Here is a 21,033-nt window from a genome sequence, read left to right as displayed (position 1 = left end):
GGTTTATCTTCCAGAGAAAGGGATCTCCCTGACAACTCTCCTGCCAAGTTTTGCACCGGATAGGGCATTCTTTTAGTGATCTTTTCAAGAAAGTTTCAGACGTTTTTTGCAAATATTTTATCATTACATTCTCTAAAAGTCTGTTCATTGCCCAAGGTCACAGACCCCAGGTGATATTATGTTATTTCCACTAGTGTGGTGGGGTAGCCTAGTGGTTAAAGCGTTCACTCATTACGCCGAGGAACCGGGTTCGATTCCCGAAGCTCATGTCAGGTAACACTGGACGTGATATTGCCATGATATTGCGGCGTAAAACTAAACACACTCACTCACATCGGAACAATTTGTGCAACTAACTGTGGTTGTTTTGGTGGATTGACAGTGATTGTTTTGGTGAATTGACTCTGATTGTTTTGGTGCATTAACTATGGTTGTTTTGGTGGACTGATTGTGATTGTTTTAGTTTATTGAGTATGGTTGTTTTGGTGGATTGGCTATTGTTGCTTTGGTGGATTAACTACGGTTGTGTTGGTGGATTAAGTATGGTTGTGTTGGTGGATTGACTATGGTTGTTTGGTGGACTGACTGGTTGTTTCGTGGATTGACTGTGATTGTTTTGGTGGACTGACTGATTGCTTTTAGGGATTAACTGGTTGTTTGGTGGATTGACAGTGATTGTTTAGGTGGATTGACTATGGTTGTGTTTGTTGAATTGACTGGTTGTTTGGTGGATTTACTGTTTTTTTGCGGATTGACTATGGTTGTTTTGGTGGATTGACTATGATTGTTTTGATGGACTGACTGGTTGTTTGGTGGATTGACTGTGATTGTGTTGGTGGATTTATCTCTATGACATCATATAATGTCCACAACAAAAGATTACAATATTACACAGTTCATTCTGTGGTTCAGCTATATCAATATAAAATATCATTCTATCTAAATCAGGATTATCAATCAGTATGGGTTAGGGGAAACATTTCCACATAAGTAATAACGCTTATGTAATTTAAAATAATGTTTTATTCAACAAGAATGTACAAATATAATTAAACGATTTTGAGTCTGAATATATAATGCATATATACATATCACATCAACGATATTGATACACTGTATAGATAATACCAGGGATAAATAAAATATGCTCATTGAATATCTTTCTCACAGACTAAGATGACATTACTAAATATAAGCTGACTTACCGCCTCGTAGTATTTGGGCGAATAAACATTGTCTAACTGTAGGATGGAAGGAACGAGTGACATGTTTCTTGGATTTGTGGCACACGACTTGCATACGCTGATGTCTGATTTCTATTTCAAATATTTAACAAAATATAAAGAATGTACATGTAGTCTGGCAACTCAATATATACTTCCAGTGACTCCATTCTTTTGGTGCTTCTCGGAAATGCTTTGGATACAAATCACTTCCAATGTTCTAGCAATGATCCTGGGTTAGCCGTTGTTTGCTTTTGTACTAACATATACTCTAATTAAAATATATACATTTAACAAAAAAAGCACGTCCCTCTGTGTAAATGTGTAGTGGAAATGTAGCATGCAAAGTACGGAAAACTCACTTTGGCAGATTGCTTTCTGTTATGATAAAAAAAATGAAAATCCTGATGAAAGACAAAACGTTGAATACTGGCATATTCAAGGTCTAGCACACCCATCACAATAATAAACCGATTCCGCTTGAAACAAATGTATTCATGAAAGCCCCTAAAAGTCAATACAACCCGAGTCTAGATTACTGCAAGGACAGGACTGATGATGATTATTGCAGTTACAAGAAAGAAGAAACTGTCGCAGCTCCTTTTACGTATATTTCTCAAGTGTGTTGGGGTTTTTTTCAGAGAAATATGTTATTTTTGGAACCTAGATGTTGCTAATTAGTCCAACAGAAACAGTTGTGGATGGGAACGTTTTCACCATGCCTGCCTTACTATCTCTCTTGAGCAGACTGACAGTCCTTAATCTAATGCACAGAGCACCGCCTATGAAATGCATATATTCAGTAAACAGAAATCATGAAAACGTAGACATTTGAAAAATCAAGATTCAAGTTCATGAAATGCTGAATACATTTGTGCAGAGGCATCTATAGATAGCCACAAAGCATGGGGACAATGGAAGTATTTTTGTCCTGTGACAGCATGTAAATATTTAGATACATATTGTATGTTATATGGATACAATAACTCAATATAACTCCGATGAAATGAGCACTTCACAAAAAAACTCACAATGCTGGTGTTAATCAGGCTGCAGGTTCTATGCTACTCAAAAGAACTCAAAGATGACATGACAGTTAAATGTCATGGACAAAGTATGCAATATGACACTAACTGTAGTCATATGAAAAGACCGGATATTCTTTAACTTCATTTGAATAGTGTACATCATGTCAGAAAATGTACATCATTCGTAAAATTAATACAGTTTCAATGCAATGAAAAAATAACGCTAAGGATGGTATCCATTATGGAGAAACACCGATATATTGCATGTGAAATCAATTTATCTTCACGTGACATTGATTTGTCAACACCTGATCGTCACAATGTTTGATATGATGCGACTATGGAGTGTCAATAAGCGTATCCTTCACTCGTTAGCGCACTAAATTTAGAGTTCCGAATAATCAAAGTCATAACGTGTAAAATATATTGCATTGTGGAAAGCGGCTGGGAAAATGTAGGATAAGTATGAACATCTCGTTTGGGGCTTTGAGCGTAATTGTAATACATTAAGTCGATCACCGTTCTATAGAAGGGTAAGGGGGCATACAACTCGAGCTATAAGAGGTTTGAGGCAATCGTGTCTGACGTACTCTATACGGTGTCTGTATGGACAGTGGCCAGGTTGAACCATGACAGCAATGACGCACCAGGTTGTCAGTCCAAACTACAGCACATAGTAGACATTGTACGATAAAACTGCCCAAATTGTCTACCGCCTTATGTTTATGTGTGCGTGTACGTGTGCGTGTGCGTGTGCGTTTCCTTACCTACCAATGACAATGTCTGAATAAGGAGTCAGGAACTTGATCTGGATGACGATGGGACAGTTTAGATGCCTAGATGCATGGAATCTGCAGTGCTGGCGCAACTGTAAAATCGGAGTATCATCTTCTTTGGCAACGTATCAATTTGGCATGATGTATAGTTAGGGATGAGATGGTTTATTTATTGATGAATATCCTTCTGGATGTCCTTGATGATTGTGCTAATCAGGCAGTCTACCAGATATTACACATCAGTTCAAAGAAGTGTATTTGCGTGTGATAATGACTATACTTCAATGCAATACTGATTCTCCAATGCTCTGCATGGTATACGTGGAAACTCAACAACTTTAGTATAAATGGAGATATTCACAAAGTACTGTCATAGTGAAATGATTATTTGATGTAAAATTGTGAAGTTCATTGTTGACAGAAGAAAAGTCATCCCTCCGACAGTACTCCTGTTAACGTCTCTTGTTAAGCACAGTTGTCTTCACAAGGAAATCATTATAAATGTGCCATCATCTTCATCGATGTCTTCAGCTGGGTTCTGTATCTCCTCAAATGGGCGGTCACTTTTCGTTGTATGGTCTTCCTCGTCCGTCTCTGCCCCCTCTGTCCCTGCACCAACCACGTCAGAGTCCACGCCATCCTCGTCCTTAGGGTCGGGGATGACCTGAACTCGGACTTCACTGAATCTCACTTTCTTCGCGTAGTCTGGCTCTGGTTCATCTTGTGCCTCGTAAGGTTCCTCATCTTCAGGATCAGATTTTCTAACCCGAGGAGGAGTCGGTGGAGGAGGGGGAAATCCGTCACTGCTATCTGCATCATCTTCCACAGCCTCATTCTTGTACACGTCCGCAGGAGCTTCATCCTCTTCGTCCGGAGGATCTTCATCATGTATGCCCAATGGTGGTGGTGGAATAGAAGGTTCCATATGAGGTTCAAGAATCTGATCAGCCTCATGGGATGGTACAACCTCGTCCTTCTCATCATCCATGAGTCGGTCAACATCATCATCCGGTTCTTCATCTTCAATCGCCATAACGGCAGTTTGAGTTTCTGGTTCTACCTCTTTCACCACTACTGCATAGTCTGGATTTAGTATCTCCTCTTCGCCATCCCCATAGTCAGGGTTTGGATGACTCTGTGTCTCCACATGTTCCGCTTCTGGGACTTCCTCTGTGCTGAAGTCAACTATCACTCCCTCCGTTACCTCAGGCCTCTCTGCTTCCTCATCAACGTGAGTGTACTGGGTCACCGTATCCTGATTCTCGTCTCCGGCCCTGTTATCATTGTTGTTATCATCTTCGACAAAGGCTTCGTTGACGACTGCGACAGCATCGCCGTTGGATTTTTGTGGCGCTTCCAGCAGCTCCTGAGTGGACCCAGTCTGACTGTGGACAGACTGCCCATCCCCGACGGTTTCTTCTTCCACGTTTTGGGTTTCATAGATGGTGCCATGTTTGGACAGGTTCCTCACTAGACGCTCATGGGTTCTGGAACATACACGTAGGTAATAAACGGCATGGGCGTTATATGCAACTGAAAACAATTCCACATTGTATGTTGTACAACTGTACCATTCCACTGATGTACACATGCTGCTTCCATTACACATCCTTTTACCTACGCACACCTAAAATCACAATGAATGCGAATTGGATTCCAAACCACGATTATTTCATTTATCTCTTCTAAAGTTATGTAAACATTACTGAGCTCATAGGACTGCGGTGCTCGAGAACAGTAATACATTTTGCCTTGCCGCAATATGTGGCTCCAATATGACACATCGTTCACTTCAAACGGCAATATCACAGTACATGAGTGATCACCGACTGCCTGGTAGACAAGGTCTATTATATTATACCAAATATATGTGTCGCTTTTAAATCGTTTCAATATTCCCTTCTCTGTTAGACTGTCAGCTCTTTATTGAATTAGCATGAAATCGTTCTTTTTCCAACAAAGTTGTGGTTGCCTGATGTTTTAATCCATTTTGTTAAGCAGAAGATCCAGTCATTCCATTCTTCATGATTATAGAGTGCAATGCCTCACAATTTTACAAACGGTGTTGTGTGTGGTCCCCGTCGCTCTGAATCTGTACTAACACTGCATGAAATACGCCTGTTTTGTCCACTCAAAGCAGTGATTGTCGGCAAACCAGGCCCTGTTAGACATTATTGGCAAAGGCAATTTGAATAGGACCTGTAAATATGTCATGGCACTTTGCCAGACCAAAGCACTTCCCGTGACAAACAATGTTTCACACCTTTCTCGAATGGTTGTCATTTAGCAGTAAGGCACCGATAATCCTTGCAGGAATAACAAATATACTTCCCATTTAATCATCCTCAAAATAGCCAGCTATTACGACAGTCAACCGCTGTGTCAGCCAGGCAGTTGTGCACTTGATCCGGTCCAGTAAAGTTATATATGACGGTCGCGCAATTTCGAACTAGAAATGGTTCTTGAATACGTGCTTGTCACCCATTCGTAACCAACAGGTCTTATGGAAAGAGGCAAGTGGTATCGAAAGCTTGTCACCGGAAATCTTTGACCGGAAGTAAGCTGGATCTCGTCTCACATATCGCAAGTTGCCACGCAGAAAGAGTGCCGGCAACCAGTTTAATACCGGAAGGAATGCCTCGCACAACTTACAGGCCCTGTAGACCATTCTTAGCCAGTATGCATGGCCTCGTGGTTTAAATCGAAAGCCAGTCTTAGACAACCTTGAAAATGGCGATCTCGAAAAGGAAAGATTACTGCTGTGGGCCTTTGTGTGGGGAATCATGAATTTAAGATTCTAAGTTATCTTTTCACCATACTCCCAAGGATACGATCATATGAAAGCAGTGGTTAGCGAAAATACGGAGAGATCGTCGAAATGCCTTCATAGTAAGTGCGTAACTATTATGGCATATGACATTGTCTAGATCTTATTTGAAATATACAAACTGTACATACACACACCACCACCACCACCACCTCACCACCTCACCATCTCACCTTCAAGAAATAACAACACCACTCCCAGGCGGAAATGGATTATTTGAATCCAGGTCCCGAAATACGTTTGCTTTGTTCCTATATTCATAAAGTAAACGAGAATGTGTTCCTCTAGTAGTATTTCCACTATCGTGACTTAAGAGCAGCTACCCTTCATAACAGCTGCGCAACATCGTAAACATGAACCTACAGTAGATATCTATGTCATATGACTCATTGAGATGTGTCGTGAAGAACAGTAATTACTCGCTCTTCAATCCTCGGATATGTTTCAGAAAAGTACTGGTAGCCCTTTCCCATTTCTCCGCGATTTTCATAGACTGCTGGACAGTTTCGTAATGTGGCGTTCAAAGGCACTTCGAAACCAGGAAGTACTGATTGAGATTTGTCGCCATTATGCGAATGTGTCCTTGCCAAGTTTAGCCTCGTTTGGGTCCAGACATGAATATTCGTGAGTCCTCATTAAGAACGGTCTGTATAGGTCTATTACAGTGAATTTATCACTGAGGTTAATCAAGTATTTGCGCTGACGCTCTCTCTATATATTTAATACTAATGTTATTACGTTTATGAGATACCGTTAAAATATACACGTGGACTACGGAAACATCTGTAACAGATAAACGTCGTAGATGGAAATGATTGTTTGTTTTCGTTTTGTATTTTTCGCTGTAATTTTTAACAGCCTTCTTGTCAGTGGTTCATTCCCTAGTCGCATACTTACCTTTGACGTTTTCGGTTGATATGAACAATGGCGACGATAACGATGACGGAGATAACGGCGACGGCAATAGCGGCGGCGAGGAGACCGATGAAGGGTGTCGTGAAGACCTCTTCAGAGTTGTTCTGGTAGCGGGAGAACAGAGCCAATAGGCTGTCGTAGTTGCTGTTCACTTTCCTGGAAAACAAGCGCACGGTTGTCATAACACCAATTAAAATTCGAAAACGCATGGTCTTAACAAAGCTCAACTCAATGAGGAACGTATGAATTGAATAACGTTAGTGTCCAGGGACACCTCTCCAGCTGGACCACCTTCCCCAGGATGTACCGATTAAGGCAATATGCAAAAACGGAACATGATCCAGTGACCCTGCCTTAACTGACCAATGGATGTTCTTCACAGAAACAAGGGGCGGTGGCGTAGCCTAGTTAAAGCGTTCGCTCGTCACACCTAAGATGCGGGTTCGATTCCCAACCTGGATACAGTGTGAGAAGTACATTCTGGTATCCACGAACTGATATTAATATTGCTGAAATATTGAATTAATAACACATTACGTTTTAACATCAGTTTTATTGATGATCACAGTAATAACATGCACATTACGTCTCAATATAAAGTTGAAATATGTGCTGGATATTTTCAAACTGAATAGTACCACCTTAAACAGTATAGGGCTATGTTGAAGATGCTGCATTCATTTACCGTATTTAATATTACATAGTTTTCATTGAAAAGATTGACTATTATTTCTACTGATCTAGATTCAGACACATGTACCTCCTCTAAAAGGGTCTGGAATTTCGTCTATGTACATGTCAGGGTTCGGGTAAACACATTTATGTAAACAAGGTGTGAAGATTTAATCCGGTTTATCTAGCCCAGTTATATGGTCTGTATGGCAGATATACTCACGCTCTGAGGTCATCTCGGTGGACTGTCGCCTCGTTAGCAGTCAGTCGGAAGTAGGAGCTGCAACAACGCGGGAAGTAAAACACATTATATAGTTGCGACTGATATTGATACTAGTAGCAGGTTACTGGTTACTCGTTACTGGTTGCGTCAGGTTCTCTTGCAGAACATTGCTACTCCTGCATTGCCAACCCGTGAATATCCGGAGTAGAACTGGTCTCCAGCCACACACGCTAGTAAGAGGCGACTAACGGGATCGGATGGTCTGACTGGCTGGCTTGTCTGACACATATCGTTATCATCCCATTTGCGTAGATCGATGCTCATGCTGCTGATTACGGGATTGTTTGGTCCAGGTTCGATTGTTTACTGACCGCAGCCATGTAGTTAGAATATTGGGATGTCAAACAACCAACTCTTGTATTACCAGGCACTACACGTGATAACCATGTTGTGCTATGTCACAGTCAATAATATACTGAATTCCGAAAAAAACGCAACTATGATAAATGTTTGAAATAGCATTAAGTAGGACATAAATCAAGGCCAAGCGGTGTATGTTCGATGGTCAGGCTGTAGTACAAAGATATTTAGAGCGTAACTCCCATACCTTAGCATATATTTAAGGTAGTCTTAGCGCTAAGGTGACCGTAACTCCCACACCTTAGCATAGACTTAAGGTAGTCTTAGCGCTAAGGTGAGCGTAACTCCCACACCTTAGCACAGACTTAAGGTACTCTTAGCGCTAAGATGAGCGTAACTCCCACACCTTAGCATAGACTTAAGGTAGTCTTAGCGCTAAGGTGACCGTAACTCCCATACCTTAACATAGACTTAAGGTAGTCTTAGCGCTAAGGTGACCGTAACTCCCACACCTTAGCATAGACTTAAGGTAGTCCTAGCGCTAAGGTGACCGTAACTCCCACACCTTAGCATATACTTAAGGTAATCTTAGCGCTAAGGTGACCGTAACTCCCACATCTTAACATAGACTTAAGGTAGTCTTAGCACTAAGGTGACCGTAACTCCCATACCTTAACATAGACTTAAGGTAGTCTTAGCGCTAATGTGACCGTAACTCCCACACCTTAACACAGACTTAAGGTAGTCTTAGCGCTAAGGTGACCGTGACTCCCATACCTTAACATGGACTTTAGGTAGTCTTAGCGCTCAGGTGAGCGTAACTCCCACACCTTAACATAGACTTAAGGTAGTCTTAGCGCTAAGGTGACCGTAACTCCCACACCTTAACATAGACTTTAGGTAGTCTTAGCGCTAAGGTGAGCGTAACCCCCATACCTTAGCATAGACTTAAGGTAGTCTTAGCACTAAGGTTGTTTTGTACAACGGCACCCAAGTCAGTTATGTGTTCTGATGATACCGAAGTGGCTGCTGATGCAAGACACACTCAATGCTGAAATTCACTTCCCAGGTCTCTCAAGTGACGTTACCATTCTAACATCGCCTAATTGGCATTGTCACGAAATATTTACATCCGGTTATATTCATATTCACTGTTTTGCATGTTTTTAAACGCAGTCTCTGTTCACATCAAATCACCGAGTCTCTGTTCACATCTGTATCACATTTTACGTTATTTGCTTTCTTTTGTTACTGAGTATGGTTACGTTTTAACTATGACCAGTGTCCATAGTATGGTAAAGATTCCAATGAGCGAAAGTACCCCTATGGCGACGATCAGAAGGTAGCTAACTTACCTTGCCCCGTTATCTACATCCACGCTCTGGACGTCACCAATGCCGACGCTTATGTTCAGGATTGCAGATATTTGCCTTGAAAATAAATAACATATCTACCATTACTTGAATATAGCTTTAGATTACACTGCCCTCCTTTGCTAAATCATTAGCTTTGAATGCGAAACATGTTGAGATTCATGTTATTTCCAGATGTTGTATCAATCTTTGAGGTTAGATCACCCATTGCTCCTATTTCGATTGTAGAAACAAACACTGCTGTATCGTTGTTCAGGGGTGTACGTAACGTCTTCGAGTTATCCGATGTTCCAAACAACCGGATGGGTAAGTATGGAGTGACAATGAATTGTGTGATAGATATTTTACGGGGACTAATTTTTCGCTTCGAGACAACAGTAAATTCGACACATCGAAGTTCGACAGTGTCTGCTGTATTTCACATCGGAATATGATACTGAATATTTTACAGCAACCAGTTGGAATATATATGTATATTATTTTACACGAACAAGTGTATCACACGACTTGCACGATGCGAGGGCGAAATTGTGCATTGCCCAAGCGAGAGGGAGTCATATCGTAAAACTTGCTCGAGGGTAAAAATGTCTTGATCATCCTTTTTCTTCATGTACATGTGTGCAGTAAAACACGGTAAAATGTGTGACGGCCTTGTTCACTGACGTAAGGTTCAGTTGCATAAGGACGTCTCAGACGACGAAATACTGAAATAATGGTTGCTAAACAAAAGTGATATGTGTACATGCGATATATATGACAAAGGTTACGTTTCACAATATGAGCAACAAATAACGTGCTTTGCAGTAAGATATGAAACGATTATATTTGTTTGTCATGATACAAGGTACAACCAGCCCTGTGATGTCCTCGACGTTTACTCATTTATCTTTCCATCTACATATCCTCATTCTTCTCCCTTGCTACTTCATACTCACCCCGCCAGCCAGTCTTTTTCTTTCTCAATGTCCTCCTTCCCAGCAGGTGCGTGGAACAAGGTGTATGCATTCTGAGCCCCCTGAATAACAACCTACAAGGCAAACAATGGCAACTATAGACATAGCATTGTCACTGGCTAAGAACACCGTCGTCATCTATTAAACATAGTTTTTAGGCTGTGTAATCACCTTGACAGCTGTTGTCGTCTTCAGCGGGAAATTTCCACCGTCCGTGGCGACAACCAGCACCTCGGTTGGCGATTCTGGCACAATTTTGAACGTTATTTTCCCTGTGTTGCCCTCGATGTCAAACCGCCTGGAAGATCTGCCAGTCAAACAAAAACATAACATTACATCCCACAAGGAGATACTGCAGATATCCAGATACACGCTACCTGCGTCGTGATAATGTATTTTATGAAAAATATATTAATATTATTAGCATATAGTTAGTATTAGTAAGTGACACCTACTCTGTACCCTGGATGCTGTAGGTCACTACTCCATTACTGCCCTCATCAAGGTCGTACGCCTGGAAGTAGGGGAGATAACCACATGCAGTTATGTTACATTTTCTATGAAGTTATATTCATCACAAATTTTGTTCATTCTCCAAAGGGCAGTTGTTTAGGCCAGTTGCTATGACCACTGAATCTTCTTCTTCTACTGCTACTACCTCTACTACGACTACTACTACCTCTACTACTAACAGTACTAAACTACTACTAATACTAGTACTAATACTAAGGCAGAATAAAAAAATAATAAATGTTTCTCGGGCACATTCATTTTCAAAGGTGACGAGGGCGATAGGACTTACATACGAATAATTATAGCAAAAAAGTGACCAGGAAGGAACACATTTTCTCTCTCTCAGAAATACAGCTTGGGAAGCTTAGCAAGTGTTAATGTGTTGTAGATTCAGTCACACTCGTTCTTACAGACACTAATTCTTATAGAGGACAAAATGGATGACTGGGACGCGGCCAAGACAAAATTGTCTTATTTAAATGGCAATAAGAAGTGAAGCGCCGGTGCCCGAGAAACATTTCACTTTTTTTTGCCTAATACTAATACTCAACACAAACTTACTCTACTACTAAGACTAACCCTACTACCAGAACAAACACTGTCACCGCTATTAAGCCGCTGGAACAGCAAGACCAAAAATGTGAGGAAAATGTGTTTTACAGGAGTTTTACAAACTGTTACAGTTAAACACCAGAATGTTAAACTAGAGCTGGCAGGAAAATATGTCAGCTTTACGTCTTTTATAATAGTACCCATGCCGCATCAGAACCTCAGATCACTTACGGTAACACTGCCTAAGACATCTCCAATTTTAGCGTCGACGGAGACGCTGAAAGTGTAGTCTGACATGTTGAATATTGGGGCGTTGTCGTTCACGTCAAGGACAACGACGTGGAGCGTGATATTGGCTTCAGTCTGAAAGGAGAGGTTCCAAGCCTTTACTTCGGTCTAGGAACATCGGTACATGCACTGTACATTGTCAGGCAAGGCAATCTAAATCATGTGGATGACATGTTAATTACGCATATTTCATAAATAAAACTATATTAAGGGTGTTACTGACAATATATACTTATGTGATGTGAAGAACGGCAACACCACATTAGGACCGCCAATTAGGTATAATAAAACTTTGAAGGTGGGGACTGGGGGTGGGGTGGGGGTGGTGATGATTGCGCTTGGAATTTAATGGTATAAACAGTGACCAAAATATATTGCTTGAAAACAATAACAGTGCTGTTAGATTGTTGAAACTGCATGAAGCAGTCAGAGGAAAAATATTTCCTAGTTCCTAGTTTATTGTTTGAAATAATAATTGCCATATATTTCAATTTGGAAAAAAACAACTGGTTTTGAATCTGATAGGGGAGAAAAACCGCAGTCGACACACAAAATCCGCTACCCCACACCCCGACACACCAAAATGTCGAATCAACTATGTTTATAGAATATAATTAAACATTCACTACATTTGAAAGTCCCATGCAAGTCCCAGCAACATACCGTACTTCCTTTCTTGACGTCGATGACGAGGGTGTAGCTGGTGGTGTTCTCGCGGTCGATGTCAGCGGCTGTCACTACTTGAGAGACACTGTCCCTGATGGAAGCAACCACACTATACAACTGAATCTGTTAGCTGGTTATTTAATTCTATCAAATATTCATGAGAACATACATAAAAAACCATCTTTCATTCTTCTGCAAGGTGTATGATTACCAAATCCCATGCTGTATTGTATCGCGAACATTTCTACTCATACCTATAGTTTCATGTAGATTTGTAAAACCATGCCAGAACACGTATGGTTCATGTAGAGGAAACAGTTCCCAAAGGTACATTAATAGGACAATTTATAACTGACACATGTGTCGTATTGTCCAGCCAAGTTAAATATTCACCAGTAATTGCCAGTTATGTTTATATTATGTGTTTATATTGTTTATATTTATAATTAGACTCATCCAGATAGATGTAATTGTTTGTGTAGGTTCAAACGATCCGTAAACCGACCAAACATTGTTTCTTTGTGATACGTTTAGAGACTTAATAGCTGCTATACACCTAAATGTGGGTTGTGTGGCTCATAGTTTATACACGATACATTCTCACTCAGTTTGTTTTTCAGTAGAACTCAAATGTGTAAATATATACTTTTTGTTAGTACCGTTCACCAATGGTGTTCTTTGGGCTTCTCAGAATCAAAACAATGTCCATGAATACACATTCTTACCGACCTACATTAAGACATGTGTCTTGTTTAAAATCGAAAGTCTGACACATCTGTTTGTTGTTTTACGCCGCACTCAGCAATTTTCCAGCCATATAGCGGCGGTTTGTAAATAATCGAGTCTGAACCAGACAATTCCCTGTTCAAAGTCCGCAAGCCCAGCAAGTATGACCACCAGATCCTGCTAGTCACCTCTTACGACAAGCATGGGTTGCTGAAGACCAGTACTAGCCCGGATCTTCACGGGTTGGCCATGCAAGAGCAGCTGGCGTTACATCAGTCATCTGTTGTTGCATTTTTACTGGTATCTTCACAGGTGAGTTTGATGAATGGTAGGATTTACCAACATTACGATATGCATTCCTGTGATGCAGTGATGTCTGTTAATACCAGGTTGAGTCGTCAGTAACCTTCCATAAAAGATGTCAAGATGGAATGACGGTAAAAGTCCGCAGACTGTTGTTGCCATACCTACCGTGCCATATCAACAAGACTTCAAGTAAATATGTATACAACACTCACTGTCCCACGACCTTGAAGGTATCCATGTGAGAGGTGAGTTGCAGGCGATACCCGTTGTAGGCGATCTGTAAAGGGAAGTGAGTTTTAAAATCAAGGTCTAATTCGCCTGAGGATCAGGGAACTGCAACAATACAATAAAGGTTCAAGAGAGGAAAGGTGATCGAAGTAAGATAGAATCTCCAGGGTCACTACAGTTATATGACAACGAGTAAGTGTGAACGTTTGTCTACGTGCGAGCATTCGTCTTTGTGACTGCGTGTCCTCCCCAGTCCGGACAAACGCCTATATAGCAGTGATAGACCCCATTCCACATGGTCATCATCATCATCATCATCATCATCATCATCATCATCATCGTTGTCGTCGTCGTCATCGACGTCATGGACAACAATTTCAACATTTCCTTTCACAAACACCCAGGAGTATCATGATTGGCTGACGTACCGGTACTGTATAGACTACAGTGCCAATGGGGACGTTTTCTGTAACGTTGACAGTCCTCCTGGTGGATGTGACGTTTTGGTCGGGGAACGTTATTGTTACAAGCTCGTTGCTGCAGCGTCTGCGATAGAAGGGACAATACGAGATATAGATAGGTGTTACTGAAACAAAAACATCAACACTGTTGTTAAGGAAATATACTCGCACGATCTTTGCAATTTACGATACCGCCAGTCGTAACAATAATACTACTCATATAAGCATCTAGTCTACATGTTTACGTAAATTGTGAATTTTATTTTATGATTTGTAAACTACTAGTACCTCGGGAATATTGTTTCAACAAATGTGGGTGAAGAAAGATCAAGCTGAATGTGCAAGGGTGAAATTTTTGGGTTTTGTTACCTGAGGATAAACTTTTCAAAGTGAGAAAAAAACTTGAGGTAAGAAACCTTAATTGTTTAAAGACGAAATGAAAATTCTGATCGGACTTTAGATAAAAACACAGAAACAATATGTGTGGAGGGCAGTCTAGCTAGCTATGCTGAAGTAATGTTGGAAATAGGAATCTACTGACGTTTTTTCACATTTATCGCTACAGTGTATGTAGTTGGTATGTGAAAGTGTGCAATATCTGTTAAACTGGGTTTGACCTCATTATCGTTCCAGTGGTCGGGAGATAGGAACCGTTATAAAAATGACTTTACCGAGGAGAGATTAGTGCAGAGATATGCAGTGCAGACTTTTTCAAAGTTCAGGTGATTTCTTTGGAACAGACCATGGTTTTATGCAAATTAGTGTGCGATGATATTCAGTTACAAAGGACAGTTTCTATATGCCAATTTTGAAAGTAGTACTGACAGTAACTTCATTATAAACGATAGCTGACATAACAAATAATAACTTTCATTAGGTAAGTATTTAAGATGTAGCTACCATGGAGTCTCACTATCACGATAAAAAGAAACAGGTAGGAGGGGTCGTCTCAAAAGTTCTACTAGGACGGGTGTAGCAGAAGACGGTTGGGGTCGGGCTCGGGGATAGAGAGTAATATACAGATCTAGAATGGGGGGTCTGAACCGCAAAGCCAAATCGCCTGCAAATTTGCAGGGAAAACCAGAGGTGCAGTAACTCTGGCTCTCATTTGAGTCACACTTTTATCGTCTAGCAGAAATGTAGACAAAAATGCAACCCAGTTAGAGATATTGTAGGTAAATGGAATAACCAAAATGACAGGACCCAAACTACCGCGGGGAGCCTATGCCGAGTTCCGATCGCGTCGTTTGTCCCTTCGGGACGTGAAGGGGAAATATCACATATCGCAAGCCAGATATAAGGGAATCCGAGGTGGGCTACAAACAAAGACAACTTCCCTGCTAGGTAAGTCCTGTTTTCCTTTCCGACCGAGAGAAACAAATCCTGGAGCGATCGGGCTACACCTTCTACGAGCTGCAGCCGGCAAATTGCGAATCATACTCGCAGACTGCCAGGTACACCAGGACAGACACAACCAGTGCACGACTGTGTCGATGGCATACCAAAACTCCACACCATCTTAGACGGTGACAACTCGCCTCCCAGCAAGAAATGTATTCTATGGCTGAGCGACCTAATTGCCATCTATAGTCTGATATATAGTTGTCAGCAGCTGGTCCTAGTTTTTCCCGATTTTACGAGAACATGTGCTTTTCTGGATAACCTCTTATGCATCCAACTGAATGTCCAGTTAGGCCCAAGTGAGTTATTACGACATATCCTATTTGCAGTTGTGTCAGTGTTAGGGATACAGCGTCACAGCCTGAAAGCTTTTTTTTCTATTTCCGACAGTACTTTAGTGATGACACCATGTGGTCGCTGAAGGTTACCTGGATTGCCCATTATCACATGCCTGCACCAGAAACACATCCTCCCGCTGACTGGCTACTGGGTTGTCTTGAGTGATGCTGCCCGTTGTTTCGTTAACGGAAAAGTAGTTATGAGAGATGGAGTACGTGACACGCCCGTTGTCAGCGATGTCCTCGTCAGTGGCGGTAACCTCGAAAGGAAAACCAACAGTTATTAATTCATGGCGGAAGAACAGAACTGTTCAAGAGTAAACTAAATGCCAAAGAATAGTGTAATATTAAAATTTTGAAATTAACATTTCAATGGAAGTGACCGAACAAAACTGAACATATTCTATGCAACAAAACGTATCTCAAATGTGGGTCAAATCAAAAGTTACCTATAATTTGAAATTTCGTGCACTTTGTGAATAGACAGAAATGCGTGCTTTTTCATAATTATCCAAACACACAAAATTCACACTCAGAAACCAAACAGTTGAGAATGCAACCCCAATGACTTTAGGAGACTGGAAAACACATTAAAAATGCCCAGCCTAAGCCGTGAACAGAGAGAAAGAGTGAGGGGCATGACTGATATGAGCATGTTCCACACCAATGTTATCTGGACGTTTACATGGTACCGCAAAACTATTAAGAGATTAATGGAACATTTTCAACAGACAAGTACGACCTTGGATAAACGAGAACTGGCAGACCAATGGTCAAGACCCCTCAGGAAAGGCATTATCACAGGAATGGCAGAACATTCGCAGTGACGTCATACGACGGACCATAACGTCAGTGAGATGTCGTGTTTATGGGTTCATTAACTCTCGAGGACACACAAGGGCATCCTGGTGTGTACACTGAACTCAACAACAAATTTCAAACTCTGTGGTGTATATTGTGAAACATTTGACTCCCCTGTGAATCGTCCCTCTGTAAATTTAATGTGTTTGTGTTAGATACTTGTTTGATTTAATGCACTTGGTTGTTTTTACTATAAAGTATAAAAAATTGATAAATATTAATTTTCCTTAAGGGACTCTTTCTGGTGCTTTTAGTTCATATGATGATATATAAAATATGACAAAATGTGTGTCCGTGTGTGTGCGTGTGCGTGTGCGTGTGCGTGTGTGAATGTCAAAGGTTAACAGAGCCCTACAATGCTTACAGTTCCAATGAGTTCGCCAGCTGCATTACTCGACGAGAAACTGTAAGGTGTGTTGACAAACACGGGACTGTGGTCATTGATGTCCAGCAGGGTGATCGTAACATCGGCAGTGCAGTTCCCCATGCACGTGAGACTCTCAGGCGCTGGAGGCATCAGCTCAGTGGTGTTAACCTGTCGTGTGCATGCAGATGAAACTAGTTTCCTACCTGTCGCAACATTTTCGTGGCAGGTACTTCAGCCCTGAACGTTTTACTGATGTCAACACATCCATCAACACATACTAATCCTTAAGGTCTCATTACACCACAGAAATAGCATGTGTTAGCTCGTGCTGAAATGAATATACCATTAAAACATATGTAAACTGTTTCAAATAGGATTCACGAAGCTTACAATGATTGTTAAATTACTTCCGGATAAATATTGACAGGAAGAACATTCTTCAGACAGAAGTCGCAGTTAATTCTGCGTCTTGCGTATCTCTTGCCCGATGCATATGTCATTCAATCCATGACCGTACCGGAAATCCTACTAACAGGTTATGCTGAGTATTGACAATCAAGAATGTAGGTACTTATGAATACTGACAGTGACAGTGAAGGTCTCCTGAGTCTCCCGGTCGAGGATGGTGGAGTTCCGGACCTGAATGTACCCGGTCTGGGGGTCAATCTTAAATATGTCGCTCTCAGGAACAAGCGTGTAGTTGAACGTGCTATTTTGGCCCTGCAGCATGCAACAAAGCAAGCATCAGATGATTGTATCCATACATTATTCATATTAACAAAGAGCGATGGGGTAGTCTTGTGGTGAAACCGTTCTAAGACCTGGATTCGATCCCCCACATAGGTACAAGGTGTGAAGCCCATTTCTGGTGTCCGCCGCTGTGGTATTGCTGGTATTGCGGCGTGAAACTAAACTCACTCACCCATAATATCCTAAAGACTTCCGTCAAATCAAGTCTCACATAGCAATGAAAAGGCCGACAGCACCAAACCTGCTTTACAACGGCATCTATACCAGTCTAAACCAAAAACGCCTCATCACAAAAGAAAAAAGAAACTACCGTATATGAAGTGCCTTGATTGTATAGCAACCATACATTCTCATAGACAATATACCTACACCACCCACAGTCCTCATCCACCCTTTACTATACCGCCGAAACTTCCTAATCGCTCCCCCAACCACGTCTACAGTCTCCACAAGTCCCTAAATGTCCATTCACCCACGAATACATCACTGTCACACATTCATAATGGTCCATCAAACCACACCTACAGTACTCTCCTCACATTCACAACGGTCCATCCAACGAACGCCGACATCACTGTCCATAGATACATAACGGTCCATCAAATCACGCCTACATCGATCACTGTCCATAGATCCATAATGGTCCATCAAACCACGTTTACATTAGTGTCCATAGATGCATAATGTTCCATCAAAGAGCGCTTACATCATTGTCCACAGTCATAACGGTATTTCAAACCACGCCTACATCACTGCCCATAGATGCATAATGGTCCATCAAACCACGCCTACATCACTATCCACAGGTGTATAACGGTCCATCAAAACACTCACATTATTGTCCATCAAACCACACCTAGATTAGTGTCCATAGCTATCAAATATCAAATATATCAAATCAAACCTACATTAGATAAGAGTAGGAAAGATAACACTTTTTATCCCGAAGGGAATTCCTTTTACATCAAAAAAGAGCATGACACGATACCGTAAAATATGTAATACACCCATTCATGATCACACGCACAATACACACCTTTCTGTATTCCTATAAAACACATACACTAACTAACAAATTTACATACGTATCAACGTTTATCAAATTACATGTATATATTTATAAACATCAAACATTACTTCTTAGAGGTTTTGTTTAGAATTGTAATTCTACAAGGGACAAAAGATTTGCTTGTTAAGTTTGACCTATCAAAGTGAATATTCACACAATATTAGCACAAGTGACGAATCTGAAATGAGATAACATTTTGTCATCATTTATGGACGCAGGTCCAAAAGTTTTTCAATTTTTAAACTATTTGTCACAATTGTTACAAGTTTTGTTGTTGTTGTTATTGTTGTTTTGAAGATCAAAAGAACTGTACCAACATTGCATGCAAAGGCAACCAAAACCTTGTAAAAGGGACACGTAGAAAAATTTCATCAATTTCACGTGAACATCAAAAGATCGTAATTTCCTGACAAAATATAGTATCTGGTGGCACTTCTTGAATTTCAGTATTTCTATTCCAATTCAGTTTATCGTCAGTAATTGTATACTTATATTTTAATATATATTTAGACTGCATATGCTGATTTTAGACACAATTGTAACAGGACTGTGACTCATGTGATCATGCTCCTGAGGTTTGTTTTCCTCTTTCTACAATCAAACATCATTTCTTACTGTCCCTAGATGCATAACGGTCAAACGAACCATCCTCTGGGACCATTTGTTACACCACGCTTACATCACTGACCCCAGGGCTGACTTGCACAAAGCGATCTTAGCGCTACAATGATTGTAAGTCCCATTCTTCAACATAGGCTTAAGACAGTCGTAGCGCTAAGATTGCTTTGTGCAAGTGGGCCCAGGTGCATAACGCGTTAACGGTCAAACAAACCACCCTCTGTGACCTTTTTTTAAACCACGACTACATCATGTCCCCAGGCCTACCTCATCAATATCCACAGCTGTGACTTTGACGATGTTGCTACCCTCGACTGAATGTTCCTGGATAGATGCCGTGTAGGTTTTCGGGTTAAATAAAGGGCGGTTGTCATTTATGTCTTGAACCAGAATGGACAGAGTTGCTGTGGCAGTACGTCGTACGTTATCAAGTTGATATGTCTGAAACATAGTAATCATATTTAACCAACGATTTTCTTACTCAGTTTTAAAACTAACCGCACTTCGATGCAGTAAATCGAAAGTATATAACGGTGTAACACAGGGCATGTATTGTTTATTGGCGAGCTCGTATAATATTATTATATAATTTAATTTCAACCTAATGTCACGTCAGCCATCGACACTGTTACTTTGTCTACATCAACTGGTGGTAGCTATACCAGAGTATACACACTGAACCTGACCAAGTAGACAAGTATAACTCTGTCAAGAGTGCCGTGATATCATGTTGTATCTCCGCTGCACTAAGATTACAACTGTTGCCTTTGACAGCGTATCTATGTCTGACTGTCTAATGTCCCAACTGCTTTCAACAGACTTACTTCAAGTATGACTTTGTATGTTGGATGCTTTTCTCTGTCCAGCGTCTGGTTGAGCGACAGTAGTCCGGTATCATTGGCGATGGTCAGATTATCCAGTGGCGGTACAGAAGGTCCTTAAACATACAGGGATGATGTACGTAAAAGAACCACACTTACTCGTTGTTTTGGTTGCAGCTATTAAAACTGAAACAACGTGTTATCATCGACCATGTGTGTTGTTCAGTGTGTAAGCCCAAATTGTCAGAGGGACCTAGTGTTATATTTAAGGTCTACCGTCATCCGTATGAAACTCTTGTCCCTGTGGTATGTATTCTGTGTATGTCACACCAAGCAATAATTCTGATTACCCGTGAAGGTCTAGGTTAGAATAATGATTTTCAGTATCCCAGGCTTGTCATAAGAAGCGACTAACGAGATCGAGTGATCTGGCTCGCTGATTTGGTTGACACGTCATCGGATTGAACATGTCGATGCTCCTGCGGTTGATCACAGAAGTGTCTGGTCCAGACTCGATTATTTACGGACCCCTGCCATTCAGCCTGAATATTGCTGAGTGGGGTGTAAAACTAATACACCAGTTCATGTGTAAACAGTACCTTGAAACAGTATAAAATATACAGTATATTTAGCAAAATCTAGTTTAGATCAGCTCAAGTACAGCTACATTTATCCTAGTGAGGCTAAACTCTTGATGGGTAGTACATGTTCACCTACG

At 41.0% G+C, this 21,033-nt stretch overlaps 1 protein-coding gene across 1 annotated transcript in view; it reads right to left on the bottom strand.

The window, feature by feature from the left end:
* Positions 1-1,005: 1,005 nt before the first annotated feature.
* Positions 1,006-21,033, bottom strand: part of LOC137286199 (protocadherin Fat 4-like) — a 34,680-nt gene continuing 14,652 nt past the window's right edge. Inside the window, exons 11-26 of the mRNA XM_067817915.1 lie at positions 20,319-20,431; positions 19,762-19,935; positions 17,643-17,777; positions 17,055-17,225; positions 15,920-16,089; positions 14,058-14,175; positions 13,614-13,678; positions 12,367-12,460; positions 11,647-11,778; positions 10,806-10,864; positions 10,522-10,657; positions 10,333-10,424; positions 9,380-9,454; positions 7,665-7,721; positions 6,752-6,925; positions 1,006-4,514 (exon numbers count right to left, since the gene is read on the bottom strand). Of these exons, the coding sequence (XP_067674016.1) occupies positions 3,509-4,514; positions 6,752-6,925; positions 7,665-7,721; positions 9,380-9,454; positions 10,333-10,424; positions 10,522-10,657; positions 10,806-10,864; positions 11,647-11,778; positions 12,367-12,460; positions 13,614-13,678; positions 14,058-14,175; positions 15,920-16,089; positions 17,055-17,225; positions 17,643-17,777; positions 19,762-19,935; positions 20,319-20,431 (2,771 nt within the window). The 3' untranslated portion in view covers positions 1,006-3,508. The remainder of the gene's footprint in view (positions 4,515-6,751; positions 6,926-7,664; positions 7,722-9,379; positions 9,455-10,332; positions 10,425-10,521; positions 10,658-10,805; positions 10,865-11,646; positions 11,779-12,366; positions 12,461-13,613; positions 13,679-14,057; positions 14,176-15,919; positions 16,090-17,054; positions 17,226-17,642; positions 17,778-19,761; positions 19,936-20,318; positions 20,432-21,033) is intronic.

This window comes from Haliotis asinina, chromosome 6, assembly GCF_037392515.1.
Source record: "Haliotis asinina isolate JCU_RB_2024 chromosome 6, JCU_Hal_asi_v2, whole genome shotgun sequence".
Lineage (NCBI taxonomy): Eukaryota > Metazoa > Mollusca > Gastropoda > Lepetellida > Haliotidae > Haliotis > Haliotis asinina.
The sequence above is the reverse complement of the archived record's forward strand: the minus strand, read 5'-3'. Positions and strand labels throughout refer to the sequence as shown.